Source organism: Coturnix japonica, chromosome 1 (genome assembly GCF_001577835.2).
Source record: "Coturnix japonica isolate 7356 chromosome 1, Coturnix japonica 2.1, whole genome shotgun sequence".
NCBI lineage: Eukaryota > Metazoa > Chordata > Aves > Galliformes > Phasianidae > Coturnix > Coturnix japonica.
In genome coordinates this window covers 52,241,374-52,262,224 of record NC_029516.1, presented here as the reverse complement: position 1 = coordinate 52,262,224, position 20,851 = coordinate 52,241,374, and the positions used below count along the sequence as shown (strand labels likewise).

The window sequence follows — 20,851 nt, the reverse complement described above, 5'->3', positions numbered from 1 at the left end:
GTTGCATTACAGTTTCAGAGAAGTATATGATGCCCTGCTGTACAAATTACAGGCTTCTGTGTTTACAGCCCTGTTGTTTTGGGGCCTTTCTTTTCAGTCAGATCAAAGAGGAAAAGATTGGCATCCTGCGTAATCCCATCTCACCAGCTGTCTTTCCTGCTAGCCTGCCACCTGCAGCATGCCTGTACCGAACAAATCCTGCTCTCAAGGGTCTATGAACACTCAGCAAAGTGTCATCAGTTGCCTACTTATGGATAGGAGATACCCTGAGCTGTCTTGGACTCTTGAACTGGGTTGTTATATGTTGACAACAGGGCTGCTTAAAGGAGGTCCCCTGTAGCCAAGCTCCCCGGTACTGCTGTCAGCAAGATTTTCCTAAATGTACCCTTCTCCTTTCTGCCAGGATCTTACAGGCCGGGCTGGAAGTGGAGCGTCTGTCCCTGAGAAACTTTTTTCATTGGTTTCATTCAAAGCGGGGCATGTGGAACCGGCGCCAGGTGAAAACATTGTAGCCTTCAACCCCAGAGATGCTCGGCAGCACCATCCACCGTCTTGCCTTGGTGTGCACTTTATCAAGGCACGCAGCCAAGTGCACCTCTGGGACAGCACAACAGGAGAAGGGACCGTCGAGCTAGAGGAGCGGGATCATCTATTATGAACCATTGCATCCAAAGCATGGGATCCATGTCCTGGTGGAAGTCATCTGAGGGAGCTGTTGCATAGTGAAGGATTCTTATTTCCTGCCATGCAGTTTGGTGGATGGTACAGTGGGAGAGGTGCCATATTTCCTGTTGAGTCTTGCATGGTACAAATCAAGCAGAAATCCCAGCTAAGCCCAGAATGATTTACAGGAACGCACCTTCTCTTCCAATACTTGAAGAAAAAAGAGGAAAAACAAACAAAAACCTCTCATTCTTTCCCGACCCCTCCCCCATCTCTCTGGTATCAGTGCTTTTGGACAGGGGACCAAAATATCTTCTCTGAACTGTGTTGTGTCCGTATGCCCATGTGCTGACCCCAGAACATTCTGGATGAGGAGGTGCTGATAGGCACTTTACCCTGCTCGTGCTTAGGTGTTTCTCTGTGCTTTGCACTTCAGTCATTATGAGAAACCATACTCATTGAGTGTGGATGGAGGCTGAAGTGCACTTCCCAGATGACAGCCACGTTTGCCTGCAGTGGAGCAAGTTGACAGGGGGTGATGTTTCAGCTCTACCTGAATTATTGATTCAGTGCCTGAGGATAGTGGAGGGGTTATGCAGAGACACTTGGAGGGCATCTCAGGAGGAATTTTGCAGCCTTATCTGACAGACGTACATGTTTGTCCTAAAAATATCAGGGAAACCCTCACAGGGAAAAAGTGGCAATATTTTATTAATTGATATATTGAAATTTTGTCAGAAAAAGAGACAGATTTTTTTCTGTTCTCTAAATCCTGTACATTTATGCAGTATCTAAAGGTTAATTTAATAAATTAAGACCACACAGTTTGGTCCTGTTATAGCTTGACTTTCACGTAAAGAGCAGAATTGTGTTGGCTGAGGTTCTGTGGGGAGTGTGACACTGGATGCTGCTCACGACTCTCAGCAATGAAGAGAGTTGTTGAATAGTGAGTGATGGAGGTGTGCAGCACACAAGCAATGGCTGAGATAGTACTGGAGCTGCTTGCTTTTAGGCTGATGAAGCAGATGCCAATTCAGAATAGATATTTGTTATTAAATCCGTGGTGGTTGGCAAGCCCATCAGGCTCCACTGTTGTGGTAGAGAATGGAACATGTGAGTTCTGGCACATGAAATGTAAATCTTGTCAAATCATCTGGCTGCCTCAGTCTGGGCTTTGTCCCTGATGGAGTTAGCTGTATTTAAGGAAGTTTCAGTGTGCAGTGGGAAGTATATGTTTCATATACACAGTGAGAGTGATATGTCCATCACTCCGTGCAGCCTTTGCCAGAATGCAGATTCTGAACAGTTAAGAAGAGACATCCTCAGCCTTCTGCCCAAGCCAGAGCAGTCTTTTTAATGAGGGAAAGTACTTTTCCCATGTAGACAACAAGAATGAAATGCAGAAAATGGCATTATGGCCACTTTGCTGTGGGAGAGCTGGCAGATCTTTTGGTGACCCTAATATCAGACAGAGGGAAGATGGGTGATTTCTCATCTGTGCATTCACATCTGGCTCAGGCATAATGTGTAGTACCTAAAGGCAACAGCTTGTGTTCATCTGTAGACAGTGGAGAGAATTAAGTGCATCCAGGAGGCTTGGCTTCTGTGATGGGAGTAACTCCTCTTCTTCACCAGAGATGATAACCATCAAAGACTGGACTAGAAGGTAGGGTACAACCCTGGCTCCAGCACTGCTGGCAGGTTTTGAGGATTTCATACCAGTGCAGTGCTTTAGCTGACTGGGTAATTGCTCCTTCTGTCACACCTTTAGCCCAGAGCTGCCCATCTCATGGGAACTCCTTGGTGAGCATGTGAGGAGTTACTGTGGCTCAAACCGCTTTCCTAAAGGTCAGTGTTCCCACTGTAAAAGTTGCCATCACAACTGTTCTTCTGTTCTTAGCACAATGAGGACTCTTAGCTGCTGTTTAAGCATTGTGGTGGTAAACATGATTAACACTAATTGGCACTAGTTGGCAGCCTTTGTGGAGGAGCTTGGAGGGAGCTCATGGGGACAGAGGCCATCATCTAGTCCACAAGCTCAGAGACTGCTTTGGGTTGTCTGAAGAAGATGGGCTGCATCCTTGCTGGCTTAATAGCCAGCAGGAAATATTGTGGGAGCAGAGCCAGGTTTCGCCCTTTGGCTGCTGCCCCTCTTCCTAAACAACCCGTGGCTCTTTCCTCCCCCTCAAATGGAGGTATGACAAGTAGCAGGAGTGGGTGGTCCTACAGTCATACTGTGAAAGGACATCCAGGGCAGTGACCTGGCCACCACAATGCCCAGCTAACTGTCCCCGGGTGGCCCACCAGTGTCACACACCGCAGCACAGAGGGCTCATCCTGGCCATCAGCAGATCCCAAAGCACAAAAGCAAAGAACCAGGTGTCACCAGAGCAGGGAAGCTGACTTGTGATTCTCATTTCTGCCACAGGAAGGTTTCAAGAAGTTTTGCCTGAGTTTGAGGTGAGGTATCCTGGCCATGTCCTATCTCTGAGGCAGAAGGGAATGAGTTACATGTCATTTCTTGTGTATCAGCCACATGGTCTCTGGTGGGTCCCTGGCTGGGGGTGGAGGGAAAACCATGAGCCTCCATGTAGAACAGAGCTTCCCTGCAGCAGGATGCAGCCAGGCAGGGGGCCCTGGTCCCCCATATGCAGACTGCACTATGGGATGCTGGCTCTATCAGCAGGACTTGTTCATTGCCAGTAAACTGTGAGCCTGGGGGGTTGTTTTATGGTTCAGCAAAGCAAACAGTGAGGGGCCAGCTTTTATTCTGAGAAATACCTTGTGTTAAAACTATAACGTGACTTGTTTTGTCATCATTTTTAATATCTGCCTGGCATTAACATCTCTCTCCTCACTGCTTACGACTGTTTTACATTTTTCTATGTACCAATGCCTTGTGCTATAAATCTGGATTGTACCTTTGATTATCTGCCTTAAAGTGGCTCTGTGCCTTCTAGACAACCCCTGGGCCACCTCTCTGTATGATCTGGGGGATATACTGGTTCTTCCACACATTTTATAAATATATGGTCTTCCTACAAGTGCTTCACTTTGTCTCTGTGTTACTTGCATTACCACACAGCAGGGGTTAGATACCTGATGTTACTCATGTAGCTGAGGATGTAGGTAGTACTGCAGAGCCAGGTCCCTCTGCCCAACAAGTAGGAGGAGGCTGGCTGGGAGGAAGGGTTGGCAACCAAACAGACTTCCATCCATCTCTTCTTGGTGATTGCTTTCTTTGGAGTCTTTGGTGTTTCCTTTTTGTTGGAAAGTGGTAAGTAATTCCTTCTTTATTACTGGATTGTGACCTCCGTCTTTTGTGGGTGACGCTGTTCACCTCCATTTGCTGTTGCTGTCAGCAGAGTCTGAGGACTGAGATGAGCAACAAGCACACTGTCACTCCAGACCTGTTGTCATTGTATATTTGACAATCATGAGGCTGCACCCTGTGTTCAGTTCTGGGCCTTTTGCTGCCCAAAGGGCATCGAGGCCCTGGAGTTTACCCAGGAAAGGACAATGAGGCTGTGAGGGGTCTGGAGCACAGGTCTTATGGTGATTGACTGAGGGAACTGGGATTGTTCGGCTTGTTTCGGGGGGGCCTTTTTACTTTTTTCCGGTTCCTTGGGGGGGGCTTTTGGGGAGTTGGGGATCAGTTGCTTCCCCAGGTAACAGTGATGGGATGAGAGGGAATGGCCACAAGCTGCACCGGAGAGGTTCAAGTTGGGTATTAGGGAATGTTTCTCCTCAGAAGGAGTTGTGATGCATTGGAACAGGCTGCCCAGGGAGGTGGTGGACTCACTGTCCCTGGACGTGTCCAAGAAATGTGTGGATGTGGCTGTAAAGAATGTGGTTATTGGGTATCTTGGTGTTGGGTCTGTGGTTGGACTTGAAGATCTTAGTGCTCTTTTCCAACCATTATGGTTTTTCGATCTCTAGGACAAAGTGTAAGAAGAGTACGTTACCTGGTACACAAAACAAATCCAGACTGCACTCGACTTTGTACTGATCAGAATTTAAACTAGAATACTTGCTTTCCACTCTACATTTTCTATGCAACTGTCTTTCAGCTGCAAAAAGAGCCACTGTGGCAGGTCACAGCCTGACATGGGCCTGTAGTCATACCCACGTGCTGTTGTTAGCGAGGTCATCTGCACTATTTCCAGAAATAAATCTCCTCTTAAAGAGAAACTTTTAATAAACCATTTAATAATCAGAAAAGCTTTTTGTTATTTAAGTAGGCTTACAGCAGGCTGTTAAAATCTCAATTACCGTGACTGCAGACTTGTAAAATCTAGGATCCAAAATGTTTACAACTTAAAGAAAAATCTTCCATTCAGAGACTTATACTGGAAAGATCTTCCTTTATAGAAAGAATTCCCAGCATTGTCAATTGGAGATCACATATTTAAAACGTTGATGTTAGTGATAACACCTTAAATTAAAATGGTAACTTATGAATAAAGTAATACCCTATACATCTGTCATGTCTCATCGTAGCAATTAACCCATAGTGTCTCATGTGTAATGTTTCTCTCCTACCTTTTGATAGGCCACTCAGGCCTCCTACCTTTTGTTAGGCCGCTCAGGCAGCACTCCTGATAACACCCCCGTTGGTGACATCAGAACATGACATTTATTTTCTCTCATTGTTAACTTCCCAATACTGGAAATATCTGATTGTTTTTATAACTGTTTCTCGTTTTGTTTTATTTTTAATCAATTATGAATATATTTTGTCTCTCTTTCACTATGTTGACATGCGTACTATTCTACTGTCGCATGATAACTTCCTTTGGTTTGAGAGAGCCATTCCTCCATTTGGAAGGTAAACTACTAGTCAGCATTGTTATTTATATATAGATATAGCAAATCATGCTTGAGACCAAAAAAGCTGGATGTTTTATATTTGCTTGTCCTACCAAGTATATTGTTCACTCTTCAATATTGACTATGTGAAGCAGGCAGCTACAGTAAGAGAGGAGGCTTAGAGAACTGTGCTTTGAAGTTATGTACCTGCTGCTGTTTCTGCAGCTTTCTCTAGAGATCACTGCAGTCTGCTCTAGCAATGCTTTGAAAAGCAATGGAGATCTTCACCTCTGCAGAACTGCACAGGCATGATAGTAAAGAGGCAGGTATGCCTCAAAACACGTATAGTTTTGATAGTTTAACTTTGTTCTCTGGATTCTTTGCTGGGATCCTGCTGAGAACATTCAAAACACCGACGAGAGCTTTCCCCACTGGTTGTGCTGTTCAGATCCTGCGGGAAAGACCAGGAATGACAGTTAGGTTGTGGCAGGCTTCTCCATGTTGCACAGGCAGAGAGGAGCACTCAGAGCATAGTGGGTCACTTGGTGCCATGGCCATACCACAGGTGGGGACTGCAGTATTCCCACCCCTTTAGATTGCAATCCAGCAGTGTTCTTCAGAGGATTTTGGCCTTAACACTAAGTATCACAGGTCTCTCAAGTAGATCCTTTTTTTTTCTTTTTTTTGCTTGCAGTTGCCCTGTTAGATTCTTCTTAAGCTATATTTGCACACTGCAAGACAAGTAAGCAAACAGGAGCTTTGCTTCTTGACTTAAAGCACCTTGATCTCATTTGACCTGATGTCTAAACCCAAGCATTTGGTTGGATCTCAGTCACAAGGCACTCTTGAGTTAGCTTCTTAAAATGGCCTCTGCCAACTGCACTGACCATTGCTAAGTGTCCTTTTCCCCTGCCCCCAAAGCACCTTCCCCTTTCTTCTGCTCAGGTAGTGCTGCCATTTTCAGGTATATCCCAATGCATTTTCTTTCCCAAATTTAGCTCCCAATCACAATTGCTGTCACATCTGCCTGAGATCAGCAGCCTTCTGGGAACAGAGCTGCTTGCTGGTGATGAATACCAGCAGTTGGGATGTTCAGTGTTCTTTCTTTATAGACCTAGAAACTCTTCCTTCTCTGAATTTGTTCAGTGACCTCACATGCCCACAAGACACCAAGGTGGCTCTGGAGAGTCTTTGTGAATTCATGCAGCATTGCCTTCTGCTTATTCTCCTTGCAATGATGTTTCAAAGGCTGAGAGCTCCTGCAGTGATGGGGCTCACCCTTTTCTTACCTGACTCTGCTTCCCTTGGCTTAATAAGGTCGAAAATTCCTGGTAGGGTAGAGGCCAGTCTTCTGCACCCCGAAGGCTGTGATGAAGATATTGATGATGACTGTGATGAAGATGAGAGCTGTTGCAGCATTGTTGAGTATATTTAGGCGGGGTTGTTTTGCCACATCATTCAGGTTCAAACGAGCTGTGAGATTCAGTGCAAGAAAAAAAAAGTCATTTGTTTCTTAACTCCAAGCCCATCAACCCCTGCAAGCCCTCCCTTCCTGGCAAAAGTCCATGGTGCCCCTGGAAAGGCCTGTGGAATGTAGGAAAGAACATACCTTTTTGGGGTATTTTGGGATTTCCTGTAGCCTCTGATCCCATGTCCCAGATAAAGAAAACATCTACAGTGTACAGGAAAAGGTAGTATTCTGCACACTTTAGTACTGGACACATGTCTGAGGCTGAGGTGTAGGAACTTCTATTTCAGATAAAGCACTGGGCAAACCTTTCTGATACGCTTGTTAATGTGCTGTTTACATGGTACAGGGAGAACTGTGTGATTGTTTAAATGTCAGTGTAATCATAAGGAAAATTTCTGCCTACATTTTTGTCAGGCCCCAGCTTGGGTGAGGTGAAAGCTGAAGCTAAAATGTGATATTTGCAGGAGCTGTACAAAGGGACATGCCTTGTGATGCTAAAAGGCATGGATTAGTGATGGGACTCAGTAGGTCAAGTAAAGTCTTAATCAGCCTAGGTGATTTGACGATGCAGTAGTGCAGACCTACATCACCAGTGCTGAGCTGCTTCCAACCTTCTCATAGCACTGACTGCAGCCTGGAAAATGTTTTGGGGGCAAGGGTCTTCTCCCTCCCATCCCCATGTCAGCAGTACGCTGTAGTGACGTGTGTATTTCAGAGTGCCTTACCAGTGATGATGAGAAGGATCCCAATTACCACTTGGAAAAAGAGGGAGATGCTGATAAGCACAATGAGGGTGGTGTAATACTGGAAGGAAGTCCCCTGCTCCAGCACGGCTTTGAGCTGTGTGACATTTGCCATGAACAGTGCCACATCCAGCATACTCTCTGCCACGCTCTTCTTTGTTGCATAGTGGTTGATGTTCATCGGCCCATTAGTCCGCAGATGAGGATTCATGCCCTGGGGAGATAAGAGAAACTGCAAGACCTGATACAACCACTAAACTGATGGGCCTGTCCATGTCAGGCAAGCTGCTGCATCCCTATGAGGGTTATCCAGAATGTTGGGAAAGAGTTAAAGCTCAGTGTTTTAAAGCCTACCAAGAGAATCCAGTTTTCTCTCACAGTCATCTCATGGTGTTAATAGGCACAAAACACTTGTGGTGATCAAGAGCTGAGCAAGGTTAGGAAAACAGTGTTTTTGTGGAAAACCAGCTTGTCCAGAGTTGTGATAGTGTAGATTACCCAGGGCAAGGGATTTTATGAGCATTATTAAATTCTCTTCCTTCAGGGTACAGACAAGACTCAGATTTCAGGGGGATTAGATAGAAGTCTTCTTTCTGGGTCTGGTGCTCAAAGGACTGTCAATGGCTAGGCTTTGTATTACAGAGTCACAACAGCAGGGGTTGGAAGGGACCTCAAAAAATAGAGACCCACTGGCTTTTTCTCATCATGCTCAGATGAGAAAAGGTTCAGATCCATCTGCAGGCTGTGATCTTTCTCAAGAAGAATGAAAAACAACTTGTCCATGTAACAGATAGTCTTCAGGATTGGCAGTCAGCCTCCTCCCTGAGTGCTTCCTCCTCTCGAGCTGCAACCCCCTTTACCAGTAGTGAGGAAGGGGTTGGTTGCCTGTTCACCTGAGACAGAGCTGATGGTATGGCAACAAAAACATACTGCTTCTCCTGTTGCTTTTGAGCTGCTCTGCGGGACTGTTTTGTTAGCTTAAAGCACCTAATTCTTGTGTTTTCTGACACTAAGGCTGCTGTTATTAAAAGGCTCTTCTGTAAAGTCTGTTTCTTTTGTTGGTTAAGGCAAGAGGTAAAGGATGCTGGAAGGAAAATGAAAGAATAAGGAGCCAGTAAGGATTCAAGACAGAATGTGTGGGTTCAGGACTTATTAAACATTGCTGCCTGATGTCCCTGACCACGGCAAGAGGTTGGACTGGATGATCTTTAAAGCTTCCTTCTATACCCAAATGATCCAGTGATGTCTGGGACAGCAAAACAGAGGTATCTTATGTGTGGGACAAAGAGGTGAGCAGAAGGTTTGATCCTGGGGATGTCTTCAAGTCCTGGATTGAGGTGCTACACCCTCTCAGCTGGCTGACAATCACATGAGCCTGTCAAAGCAGAGCACTACCTACCTATGTGCAAGGCTTGGAATCTGATCCCTTTTAGTGTACTCATTTCTGCCTGGCAGCGTTACAGTGCTGAGCATTGACAATTTATCTCTTTAATGAGGAATGAAGGATGTGAGAACAAGGACTCCCTACAAATCAGACAAAGCCTTTGTCAAACAAGTGACTGGCACGAGGAGGCTGAGGCATCTGTTCCTGATTGCTTATGTGAAGATGAATCAAGTCAGGAGCTCCTGACTTGAATCAAACCTCTCCCTCCACTTGAGCCTCAACCCCCTTTACCTGCTGTGAGAAATAGGATAGAATTGCTTGGACAGTTTCCACTGAGCCTTTTTCAAAGCAGGGGGCAAAACCAGCAGATCTAACTGCTACTCTGTCCACCCCATGAGTCTTGTGGCCCCTGTCTTTAGGGGTGGGCAGGCTGGAAGAGACGGTAGGATGACATGGGGTTGAGAAGCATATGAATGATAATCCTCTTTGAGGGAATGCTTTGGCAAGAGGAGATGTCTGAGGAGAAGGCCTTATTGCCCGTCGGTTCCAAGGGAAATGCTGGAGAATGCCAAAGGAAACAGAAGCCTGAATGCAGGCTGTGCATGCTGCAGGGACCACAGCTGATAAACAGCAGAACAGAGACACAGAAAAGGAAACGGGCACTAAGGGAAATCCAGGTTCACTGTCCAAGGTATTTTTCCACAGGATTTGTTGGTTGGTAGACTTCCAAGCACTATGTAAGCAATGGTTGCTGAAGGTTAAAGCACAAACTCATCCACTCACAAAATAGGAGGGGTTCATAGTTTCCTTTCTACAGGCAGAATGTGAAGAGATGTCCTCAGCCGGCACTTCTGAGGGCACAGTTATTTGCTACTCCACTTGTTTTGTTCACCTCCTGTATTGCACTGCGCACCCACATACAAGGCAGGTGGAGGGCTGACATGGGTGAAGCTGTGGATGTACAGTTGGTGAGGCTGTCAGCAGATAGGATGAGAGGAAAGGCCATCGAATTGCTTCAAGGGAGGTTCAGGTTGGATATTAGGAAAAGCTTCTCAGAAGGAGTGGTGCTGCAGTGGCACAGGCTGCCCAGGGAGGTGGTGGAGTCACTGTCCCTGGAGGTGTTCAAGAGCCATGTGGATGTGGCACTGAGGGACATGGCTGTAGGTGGATGTTTGGACTGGATGATCTTAGAGGTCTATTCCAACCTTAATATTTCTATGATGCAGAGCCTCTCCTTAAGCCAGTTCCAGTGCTGGCACTGCATTTCTGCCACAGCTCCACGCAGGAGCTGGGAGGCCAGCAGTGAAATCTAACTGGTGGCTGGCAACAGAGGAGAGGAGGAGGGGAATCACGAGGCAGCAGAGCCCCATGAGAGCCTGTCCCAGCCCTTGCCCTCCGGCTGACACAGCAGCAGGGCTGTGCCTCCTGCCTGGTTGCAGCACTCACAGCCTGCAGAGACCTGCTTGTCGCATCAGGCACGTGTGTGTTGCTCTCTCTTCCAGCTCTCATCTCACTTTTCCTGGGGGACCCAAACTGTCTGCATCCTTCTGTTCTGCTCCTGTCCTCTCCCTCAATTTTCTTCTTTGCTGTTTCCCACATTGTGCCTCTCTCCTTGTCTTTCATATTTTTTTTCACAGTTATCAAGCTCCTTTCCTTCGCTTGGGGTGCTGTCTTCTCCTCCCCGCCCTCCCCCCTTTTCTCTCTTTGGCACAGCTCTATGGCGAGTTCCTTGAATCTGCCACTGCCTGTGCTACAGGGCAGCATAAATCATGTACTGCACAAATAACTGTCTGACCAAACCTGTATTAAACTCCCTCGTTAAGTGTATTTATGATACTCAATTGAGGGGATCCAGGAATCAGCTGGCAGGCTGCAGGGCAGAGTTGGAATAGAAGACAAGATTTCTTTTCCTGCCTGTTCCTCTGGCTACTTGGAAGGGCAAAGGCACTGGTAGAGGAGCCTTCATCCATAGCTCAGAAACAGTGCATGGGTTTGGGGGGCACAAACATTTTGTGGCACCAGCAACTATGCTGTGCTGATGCATGGTCCCTCATTGCTGAACAGGAGCAACTGTGTGGGGTGTGTAGCAGAGGGAGAAGTGTTCATTGAATGCATGCAATATGATCAACAGGAACAATTATTTCCAAAGCCAGGATATTGGTGCTGGAGCCTCTTCAAGTCACTTGTGTTTAGCATCCAGAGCAGATTCCTTCTGGTGTTCGGGAGGAGAAAAAGAAAAGGCAAGAGAAGGCTAAAAACAGCTTTACAGGAAGAGTGTGTGTGGGGGGGAAAGTAGGTTAACAGAGAAAATGAGTTTATAAAAAATGGAAGAGCAGCCGGGAGGCACAACAGTAACTACTGCATTGTGCTTACAAAGCTAAACATGTTAAGATGAATAAATCCCCAAGCTGGATGGCTTATGGCCTAAAATATTAAGAAAAGCTGGGCCAGATCTCAGTCCGCAGCCAGATCCAAAGAGCAAATGTGTTTGCATCAATCATTTTGATTCTTAAGTGTTTCTAGAGGGAGGTCTAAAATCTGAACTTCTTCTATGTTGAAGGGTGTCTGCATCCCTTGCTGAGGGGTCAGGCTTAGTTCTGAAACTGGGGGAACAGACTGACAGCTGTGCAGGGTCAGACCAAAGGGCCAGCTCCCCTCTGACTGGTTCCTAACAGATGCCCAGAGGTAAAACTACTGGAAAAGGACAAGCATGAAGCAAGGGTCTCTTGTGATCTGTTGGCTCAGTGACCTGCAACTTGGTTTTCAGAACCACCCCAGTGATGATCCAATGCTAACATTCATGTGTGGAAAGCCTCTTCTATGCATCCCTGCCTTGCTGTATGGCTTCGGGCATTCTGCTTGTTTTCCCCCAGTCTTTGTTTCTCTGACTATGAAATAATGAGGGCCACCTCTGAACAGTGCTCTCAGATGTAGGGTCTGATTTTCTGTGGTCGTGCTGTGTGGAGCCAGGAATTGGACTTGGTACTCCTTGGGTGGGGGGGGGGGGGGTGGATTACTTCCAACTCGGGATGGTCTGTGAGCCCTTTCCCTGGAGATCACTTAAGTGAGCATCTACTTTAGGAGTGTGATATGCTCCTGTGATTGGTATGTAATACATGAATTCAATTCCTCATTAAGGTAAGCCAATGAAGTTGATTAAATCAGGGAGACGATATTTTACTCCCTGGAAACTTTACTTAGTGTTTTACAGATAAACCTCCCTGTGAGCCCCTCTGGAGCTTGGGTTCATTTCCAGGTTTTGATGCAATCCTCTGGTCACCTTGAGTGCTTAGGGCTCTTCCAGGGGAATGGAGCTGTGATCATCTGGGTAGAAAGAGGGGAGAATGTGACCGAGGGCTTCAACACAGCAGAGCTGATGAAATCATATCTATAAACAGTGCGACTCAGGGGTTTTTGTCTCTCTATTATTTATAAGGCTTTTTCACCCACAAAGCATTTTTCCAGTTTCATGTGCTAACACTCACAACATCTTTGTCCTTTGGGTCAGTGTCTCTGCCTCCTATTGCAGAGCTCCCCACGTCTCCAAACATTCCCTGCTGACTTGGTCTCACCTGGGTGCATACTATTCTCTTTCTTCAAAATTTGCCGGGTGCAGCTTCCTTCTCTGCCAGGAAATTGAACCAATCTCTGGATCTAAAAGGGCTGAATCTGCAGATTTGGTGCAGAACTGGCACGCTGAGTTGTGTTCTAACTGAGGCCTTTTGCCCATCAGGAGGAAAAGAAATAAAAAAAAGGTGCTGTTGCCAATCTAAACTTTCATAACTTCTTAATCCTAATTGTTTGTATATGTTTGATTGTGGTTTTTTGTACTGGCCAAACCAAGTACTGAATGCAGAAACTCGTGAGCTGGTACCTGGGTTGTAGGGATAGATGCTTGTCTCCAGCAGTGGGCAGCAAGGGCTGCAAAGCAGCACCTCAGGTCTGCGCTTGGCTGTCACACTTACAAATAACATCAGTTGTCTCCGGGAAGACTTTGAAATGCATTAGGGATGTTCCAACAAAGGGCTGTTGCATTTTAACATGAGAAAATGAGAGGTGATGCGAGGCTCTGGCTGTTCAGATTCAATTAGCGTTAACGCCCTTCCATTAAGCTCTGGCTTGTGGAGTTGCCTCTTGCTGGGAACCTGCTGTGCCAAGGAAGACTGCTGCCTTGCCAGGACTGCAGCTGTGGGTGACCTGGAGAGGACACAAGGTACTGTGTTGGGGCAGAACATGGCTGTGTGCTCACTGGTTTGCATAGGAGCACCTCAGAGCACATCCATAGTATCTCACTGAGGCTGGCTGCCAGAATCTGGTTGGTTGTTATTTTGGCAATGTGACAGAAATCTGAAGCACACGGGACCCTGTGCTTGAATGGCCTCGAGTCAGAAGGCATCAAAAACCTCTCATCAGTTGGTTGTCATAAGAACAGCTTATTAATCTATAAGACTAAATCTAATAACTGGTGATCGAGGACTGGAGCACCTTCCTCTGCTGGGGGGTGAGGGGGAGAGCTGGGACTCTTCAGCCTGGAGAAGAGAAAGCTCTGAGGAGACCTTCTAACAGCCTTCCAGTACTTGAAGGGGGCCTACAGGAAAGCTGGGGAGGGACTTTTTATAAGGGCAGGTAGCAACAGGATGAGGGGAAATGGCTTTAAACTGGAAGAAGGTGGATTTAGACTAGATACTAGGAAGAAATTCTTCCTATGAGGGTGGTGAGACACTGGAACAGGATGCCCAATGAGGCTGAGAATGCCCCCTCCTTGGAGGTGTTCAAGGGCTGGATGGGGCTTTGAGCAATCTGGTCTAGAGGGAGGTGTCCCTGCCTATAGCAGGGGGTTGGAATCAGATGATGTTAAAGGTCCCTTCCAACCCAAACAATTCCATTATTCTAAAAAAAGTTAATTTTGAGAGGAACCACGTGTCTTTGCAGGATGAATCCATTACTTCAGCCTTGGTTCCTCCCTCAGCAACTTCTCCAGACCCCCTGGTGTGCAGAACTACACAAATCCAGTAGACCTGGGGGTACAGCTGGTAGAGCCACCATAGGAGCCTTTCCTTTGTGAGGACTGAGGGAGAGATCCAAAACTGCATCTTCCTAAACCCAGAGTAGTCAGGAAGAAAATCTGAGATCAGTGGTTCTAGTATCACGTTGTTTTATATGGGTTTAATGACTTGAACTATCTGAGTTGGGAAACTTTGATTCTATTGTTCCTGTTAATAATTCAATTGAGAGTTGGACTGAGTTTGTGCCTTAGGATGAACAGTAAAGCTCAGGGAGGAGTTTTAAAGTGGTTATAGAACAGAAGATTTTCCTTAGTAATTAGAAATAAGAAGTTTGTCTTTCATCAGAAAGACAAGGGAGAAATTTGAAGGATGTAGTCATCCAGTTGTTTGGGTTTGTAGCTTCTTGCTGTGTTGACAGAAGGATTCATAGGATGAGGCTGTTTGTTTTTTTCCTTTTAATCTTTCAGTGCAGCTTGATGGTGCTGTACCAGCTAGCCATGCTGAAGTCAGGCCAACTATATAGGATGCTATAAACCTGGCCATTAGTATATCAGTAATATTCCGCACAAACTCTGAATTGCTGCTAGGCAGAGATTGGCATCAAAGCAGTCAGTGACCACTAACGCCTCCCTCTTCTGAATAAAATGGTACTGAGACATCTCCAGACAACTTCCACTGAGTTCATCAGAAGCTGAACAAATAAAACACTGATCTTCAGCCATCTCAGCTTAAGTTCACAATGTTGGATTGAATTATTCTCCCCCAGTTTTGTTCCAAATATCAATTCAAGTAAGGTCAGACTAAGTGGCAAAACTGAAGTTGGGATCAGTAGTTTATTATTGGTTGCTCTTGTCGGTTTGTTCCCCCCACTCTATCCCCTCAGTAGTAGCTAAATGCTAACTCTCCTTCACAACCCATATGAAGTAGTTCGTGATAGATCCCTTGGGTGGTCCTTAGGTCAGTGGCACAACAAGAAACTCAGCCTCTAGGATTTCAGCCATGGTGTGCTGGAGAGGGCAAAGCAGAGTCATGTATTTCAAGGGAAGTCAATGAGAATCAGGTAAGTGCTTGACAGTGTGAACGAAGGCACTCAGGAATTTGGCCATGTTATAGGACTGGAGGTAATGGTCCCTCTCTGTTATCTGTTCCATCTGTGCCCTCACAGCTGCCTCCACCTTCCTTGCTGAGTGAGTCTTGCTGAGTTCAGAAGCTCAGCTTTGAAATCTCTTGGTCCTGCCTTTCAGCCACCAGCCCCTTTCCCATCAGGTTGTCTTCCTAAAATCTAGGATCTGACTACAGCCTTTACTGGGAGGAGGAACGTTGTGGGAGAGATGGCTAAATTAAGTGAGACTCGAGGTAACCAGCAGGTGGTGCTCAGCTGTAAATGTGAGGCAGCGCAATCAGTTGCCCTATGCTAGCAGTATTTTTCCAATGGATTCTGAATTCAGATATGATGATGACTGAAAGGGTTTATATGAATGCACTGTCTCCTCATTTACGCCTACATAATATGGAAGCTTCTCTGACTAGCTTATTATATTATTCCAGCAGTGTAGGAACTGAAGTCTGAGGGCAAAGAGTTAAGAAAGCTGCAATTCTTAGGGCTTCAAAGATGCCTGTGTAATGCATTCAAGATATGATGCCATAGGAATCCACGCAACAAATGAAATATATGGGGACTACAGAGCAGAAGGAACATACAGAGCACTCTCCTCTTCCATCTACCAATCATCTATTTTAGAATTCATTTTGTGCTTTTTTCTTCGTACTAAAATTGTACATAAGAGCCTAGACTGAGTTGTAGCTGGAAGATTGTTGTGAGTAATGTGTATAACAAAGCCCAGGAGGGAAGCACTGTAAAAAGAACTACTCCAGAAGCTGGTCATGCATGTAAAATTGGCTCTTAATAGATTTGATTTATTTTTTTAATGGTTTCTGTAGCCTTAGATTGTTTTCTTTGGAATATCAAATGTCAACCACCTGGCACACATTATCCCAATAAAATTTCTCATCAGGTAAGACTGTCTCTCCTGCCTTAACACTACATACTGAGTTTCAATAGCAGCCTCCGGGAGTCTTAAGTTTCTCTTCCCTGTAGCACAGAAAGATGCTGCAGTAGATTTGGGTGAGTATTACGCTTTTGGGTTCAGTTCCTTATTCAGCTATGGCTGTGGCTCTTCAGTTTTAGGTTAAAGCAATACTAAAGGTCAGGTTAAAAAGTGTTTTAGAAATAAAACCAGCTGTAACTTAAATCCAGTGCAACTCTTGCACAGAATATAAGCAAGCAGAAACTTCCCCCTGCTGTTTCAGTTTTCAGAGCAACGATTCAGAACAGTCCTTCTCTGAAGTGAGTTTCTGCATATAGTCTTAAATAGTGAATGTCTACCAGTCTCAAACCTGCCAAGAGCAGGAATATATAATGCATTGCCTTGCAACCCAAGACACAGCTGACAAAACTCAGATTGAGAGAGGAAAGAAAGGGAGCAGTATCTCAAAATAGATTAAGCATCCAGAGAATAGGGTTTTATGCCTCTAAAAGTGGTGCAGGCTTTCTAGATGGTGAACGAGTACGCCTTCATAGACAGCAGAGAAAGCTCATGTGGCTGAAGTTGTGCTTGTGAGAGTGCACATATATGAGGTGGAAGGTCAGAGTACCCATTCCTGCCTAGCTGGAAGAGACAAGGTGTCCTGCTCAGGTCCATCTTGGCACATCAGGCTTTACTGCTGTTGCCTATCCAGTCCAATATTCTGTCTGAGGCTCATGGAAGCAGTAACTTGACTTATAATTCCTTCACTTCAAAAATTAACAGTAGTCTCTTCTAACTATAGAAGTACTATTTTTTTTAATGAGCCTAATTGGGCTGGAACATCTGGTATTACCAGTGGAAACTTTGCAGCTGCACCACTTGGCTTTAGCTGCCAATCTTCTCTAACATAATTAAGATATATTTAATTGGACTGTAGAAATAAGAAAATACGTGCCCAGTTCAGCTATAGCTGGGCTTGCTTTGACAGTCAAAGCAATGCCTTTGAAACAGCTTATTGTGAATAAATCTCAGATTCCCTGTTAGATATCTTTATGATAAAACTGTCATCTGGGGGATGTGTTGCCTCAATGCATAGAAGTGGGGGATGGAGGAAAGGAGAAGACTGAAATTAGGGAAATCTGGAATTGTAACTTCATCACTGAACAAACTGGTATTTATGAAGCTTGGTGATGTCTAGGATTATAGACTACAAATGCTTGAAGCTGAACAAAATTAGTGTCACTGATGAGCTGAGAGAACTCAGCTGTATATCTGGAGTTTTCAGAGGCTGCATCACTCAGATGCAACATACCTTAATGTAAGAAGTGGGGTGAGAAAAGCAAATCATGTCCAGGAACAACTTTAGGAATGGTCATTGTCTCTGGCTGTGCTGTCAGATGCACTCCAGCTGCTGATATGACACTTGCACTTCTGAATCTGTATTATCTTATCAGTGACGTACTCGAGGGTTTGGCAGATGATTTATGTATGCTGATTCACAATCCATCCCAGGTGAAGTTAGCAGGAAAAGATATGATCTCCAGTGTCATACACAGAGGTTGGGAAAAATCCCTGATCAGGTTCTTCCCTGGCACAATTTTCTTTGTGACTTTCAGAGTTATGATTAGCTCTGCTGCCTGTGAAGTTGGAATACAGGCTGTGTTCTGGCAGTTTACACACCACCAGCTCTCACTTATCTGTGGGTGGTTTATTCAGGTTATGGATTAACTGAGCAATCATTTAGCAACACCCTGCTCTCTGCTGCTTCCAGCCCAACTTGGTATTGGGGCTGTACAGACTTAGCTCGGAGCTAATTTCGGAATCTCACAGTGTGTCATCTACTGTGTTGCTGAGCTTTCTTTTCTCCTTTATACCTGTGATGCCTGTTCTCAATGCCTGGGCACAATAACCGCCAGCTACAGCAAAATATCAGTTAAGGCAATTACCTTGAAAAAAATAAACTGAGCATATTGTCAAATAGTTCTGTTTTCTTTATACACTGATTACTTTGTGGGAAGCTTATCTAGGTCAGAAAATCCCTGCAGTTTCTGTCTTTTCATAGAATCACTGAGGTTGTAGAAGACCTTTAAGTTCATCCAGTCCAACTGTTTGCCTACCACCAATACTGCCCACTAAACTAAGTCTCATGTTCAGTTACTTTTGGTGCCTCAGTGACTTTACAGGAAGAGGAGACGGCCAGCAATATTCACCTGTAAACCCAAAGCCTCCCAAGGCCAAACCCAACAGCTTCTCCCACCAGTGTGCCATGCCAGCATAGTCATTGGTTTTGAAACACCAGTAGGAGCTGTACTGGATTACCCTCTCTATGGTTTTACAGAAACCGGAGTGAGGGCTGCAGACCTCTGCCTCCTGCTCTCCTGAGGCAAGGAGATCTACATATCAAAAGCAGTAGGTTAGAACCTACTTTCCTCATGCAAGCACATTGTCAGAGAAGTGGTATTGCCATCTGTTCTAAACACTCAGCTGCTGTGGGTGTGGGAGAGTGGATATGGGACTCATGCATGAAGACTTGGGGCCACAGCACTAATGGAATATGTAACTGATTTTTGTGGTGGAGTCAAAAGATGCACTCGGAAACCCTATGAACAAAGCAAGGTCTGCTCACTCAATGAGGTAGAATTCAGGTGCCCACAATCCCGGAGCTCTCCAGCATGATCTGCTACTTTCCCCAGACTAACTCACACTATCATTCTGAACGTTTACTTCACAGTTAAAAAAGCCCATTTACTGATGGGGTAAAGAGGTACACTTCTCTCCAAAGGAACCAGTTTGGTCAGTCAGCCTGGGTGTTGACAAGAGATGGAAGGAAATCGTTAGAAGAAACTATGTATGAGGTATGATAATTAGCCACGAGGTTGGCACCAAACAGTAGAGGTTTTTGTGGAGTTGGAGAATGCAGAGAAATAATTCTACCTTACTAAACAGGAAGAAGGCATCCAGCTCTGCTTTCCTGCCTGGGAAGTAGGTCAAGAGGAAGTGCACTTTCAATTCATATTCATCTCATAATTATTTCACGTACTGAAGAACAGCATTTCTGTCAAGGGGAAAAATGCTTCTGTGGCCAGTCTTATGGAAGAACTCAAAGCAACAGCGTGCATATTTGACGCTTTCAGCCTCAGCGCCCATCAGCATTGCTTTCCACATGAGCTCTCATTGCACTTCTGCTGCTAGTCCTGACCTTGCCTGTCTTCAGATGTACTCCACATAGCACCAGCAGTGTGAGAGTACACCATCTCACACTTGCCAATAGAACTCAAAATGTGATATGGTCTTGCTCCTGTTACTAAAGCTGGTTGTCATTTTTCACTGTCACTATTAGAGGAGCAAGGGTCTTGACAGAATCACTTGTGTTGGGATATGCATATTAAATGGGAGACTTAAAAAAAATGGTCTTTTGTTTCATAAACATTCTCATAGGCATTCTCTTTTTCCTACTTTAAAAAAATATTTACTCTTTTTTTTTTTTTTTCATATGCAAGAGAGCAATGTGAGCTAGAATGGCCTTTGGAGACCATGTGGTCCAAAGCGCTGCTCAGAGCGAGGCCAACAGTAGCACCTGGCTTTTTGGGGTCTTATTGCTGAATTATTAAATGGATGGACCATCCAAAACCTCTCTGAGCAACGTGTTGCAGTGTGTGACCCCTATAATAGTGATCACTTTTCCTTAGAAGTTTTAAAGCTATGTTTTAGAGATGGATGTTGAAGGTTAAGGATAAGTCTATATTAGACTAGGTAGAGAACAAGATTGTGGTTACCTACAGTACCCATTATTTTGGTATTTTTTTCAAAATAGATCCTTTCCCTTGGATGGTGTTGAGGGTGTTGAACCAACCTGTATCTGATGTAAATTTTCCCATGATTTGAAAGAGTATGTAAAGCAGAGATGAAAAAGGAATAATAAAACCGAGCAGCAGCACCTCACAGAGAATGATGACAAGATGGTTCTAATTTAGCATTCAACTATAGAAAAACATAAACATTAAGCTAAGTCTGGGCACTTCAATTTGACAAATCTGTTAGATGTTGGAAAAAAAACAAAAACAAAAAACAAACAAAAAAAAACCCCACAAATTATGGAGAATGTGAAATAAACATAGCATTAAGAAGCATGTTGCTTTCAAGTTCCAATGTATAATCTCCACATATGCTCCTTATAAATGTTTCTTAAAAATGAAAAACGAAGTGACCTAATTTTCTTAGAAGAATTGCCAGTAGCATAGAAAATGAGTGCATTGCCACATCAAATTGTATAAGTTCCAGATCTTTTTCTATAGTATAATATTTAGTAGCTAGCTCTATTCTCTGTCCTCAGTTAAACCATTTTTCTGACAAAATTTCCTTGGTTTCATCATAACTGTGGGAAAAGTTTCACTGTTATTTCAACATTATGCTCTCAAGATAACTAAGCTGACTGCAGTGAAAGTTGGGTCTAGTTGTTTAAGTTACTAGTCTCCTTGGCTGGCCTAAACTCAACTGAGTATTTACTGAATCTTTCTTATCTGAGGTTATAAATGTAAAACTGAGCTAATACAAAGAGGCTGCAATGGTGGAAAAAAAAAAAATCCACTTCTTATTCCTGCAATGGGATTACTTCCCCTGTACATTCCATATAAAATATAAAAGTCACTCCATTGCAGCAGTTACATTGTCTGAAGTAACTGCAAGCATGTCTGGATTTAATCAGTATTTTCTTTAAATGGTCATCTTCCTTCTGGCATATCTCTGAT

At 44.7% G+C, this 20,851-nt stretch overlaps 2 protein-coding genes across 7 annotated transcripts in view; one reads left to right on the top strand and one right to left on the bottom strand.

The window, feature by feature from the left end:
- B4GALNT3 (beta-1,4-N-acetyl-galactosaminyltransferase 3) overlaps positions 1 to 3,715 on the top strand; it is a 54,889-nt gene extending 51,174 nt beyond the window's left edge. For all 3 annotated transcript variants that reach the window (XM_015865682.2, XM_015865674.2, XM_015865690.2), the window contains one exon: positions 404 to 3,715. In XM_015865682.2, coding sequence (XP_015721168.1) covers positions 404 to 512 — 109 coding nt within the window. In that variant the 3' untranslated portion in view covers positions 513 to 3,715. The remainder of the gene's footprint in view (positions 1 to 403) is intronic.
- A 1,128-nt stretch (positions 3,716 to 4,843) lies between these two features.
- Positions 4,844 to 20,851, bottom strand: part of NINJ2 (ninjurin 2) — a 41,853-nt gene continuing 25,845 nt past the window's right edge. For 3 of the 4 annotated variants that reach the window (XM_015865661.2, XM_015865653.2, XM_015865634.2), the window contains exons 2-4: positions 7,669 to 7,900; positions 6,762 to 6,945; positions 4,844 to 5,923 (exon numbers count right to left, since the gene is read on the bottom strand). In XM_015865661.2, the coding sequence (XP_015721147.1) occupies positions 6,782 to 6,945; positions 7,669 to 7,900 (396 nt within the window). In that variant the 3' untranslated portion in view covers positions 4,844 to 5,923; positions 6,762 to 6,781. Of the gene's footprint in view, positions 5,924 to 6,761; positions 6,946 to 7,668; positions 7,919 to 20,851 lie in introns of all 4 variants that reach the window. The other variant, XM_032445396.1, reaches the window with a different exon arrangement.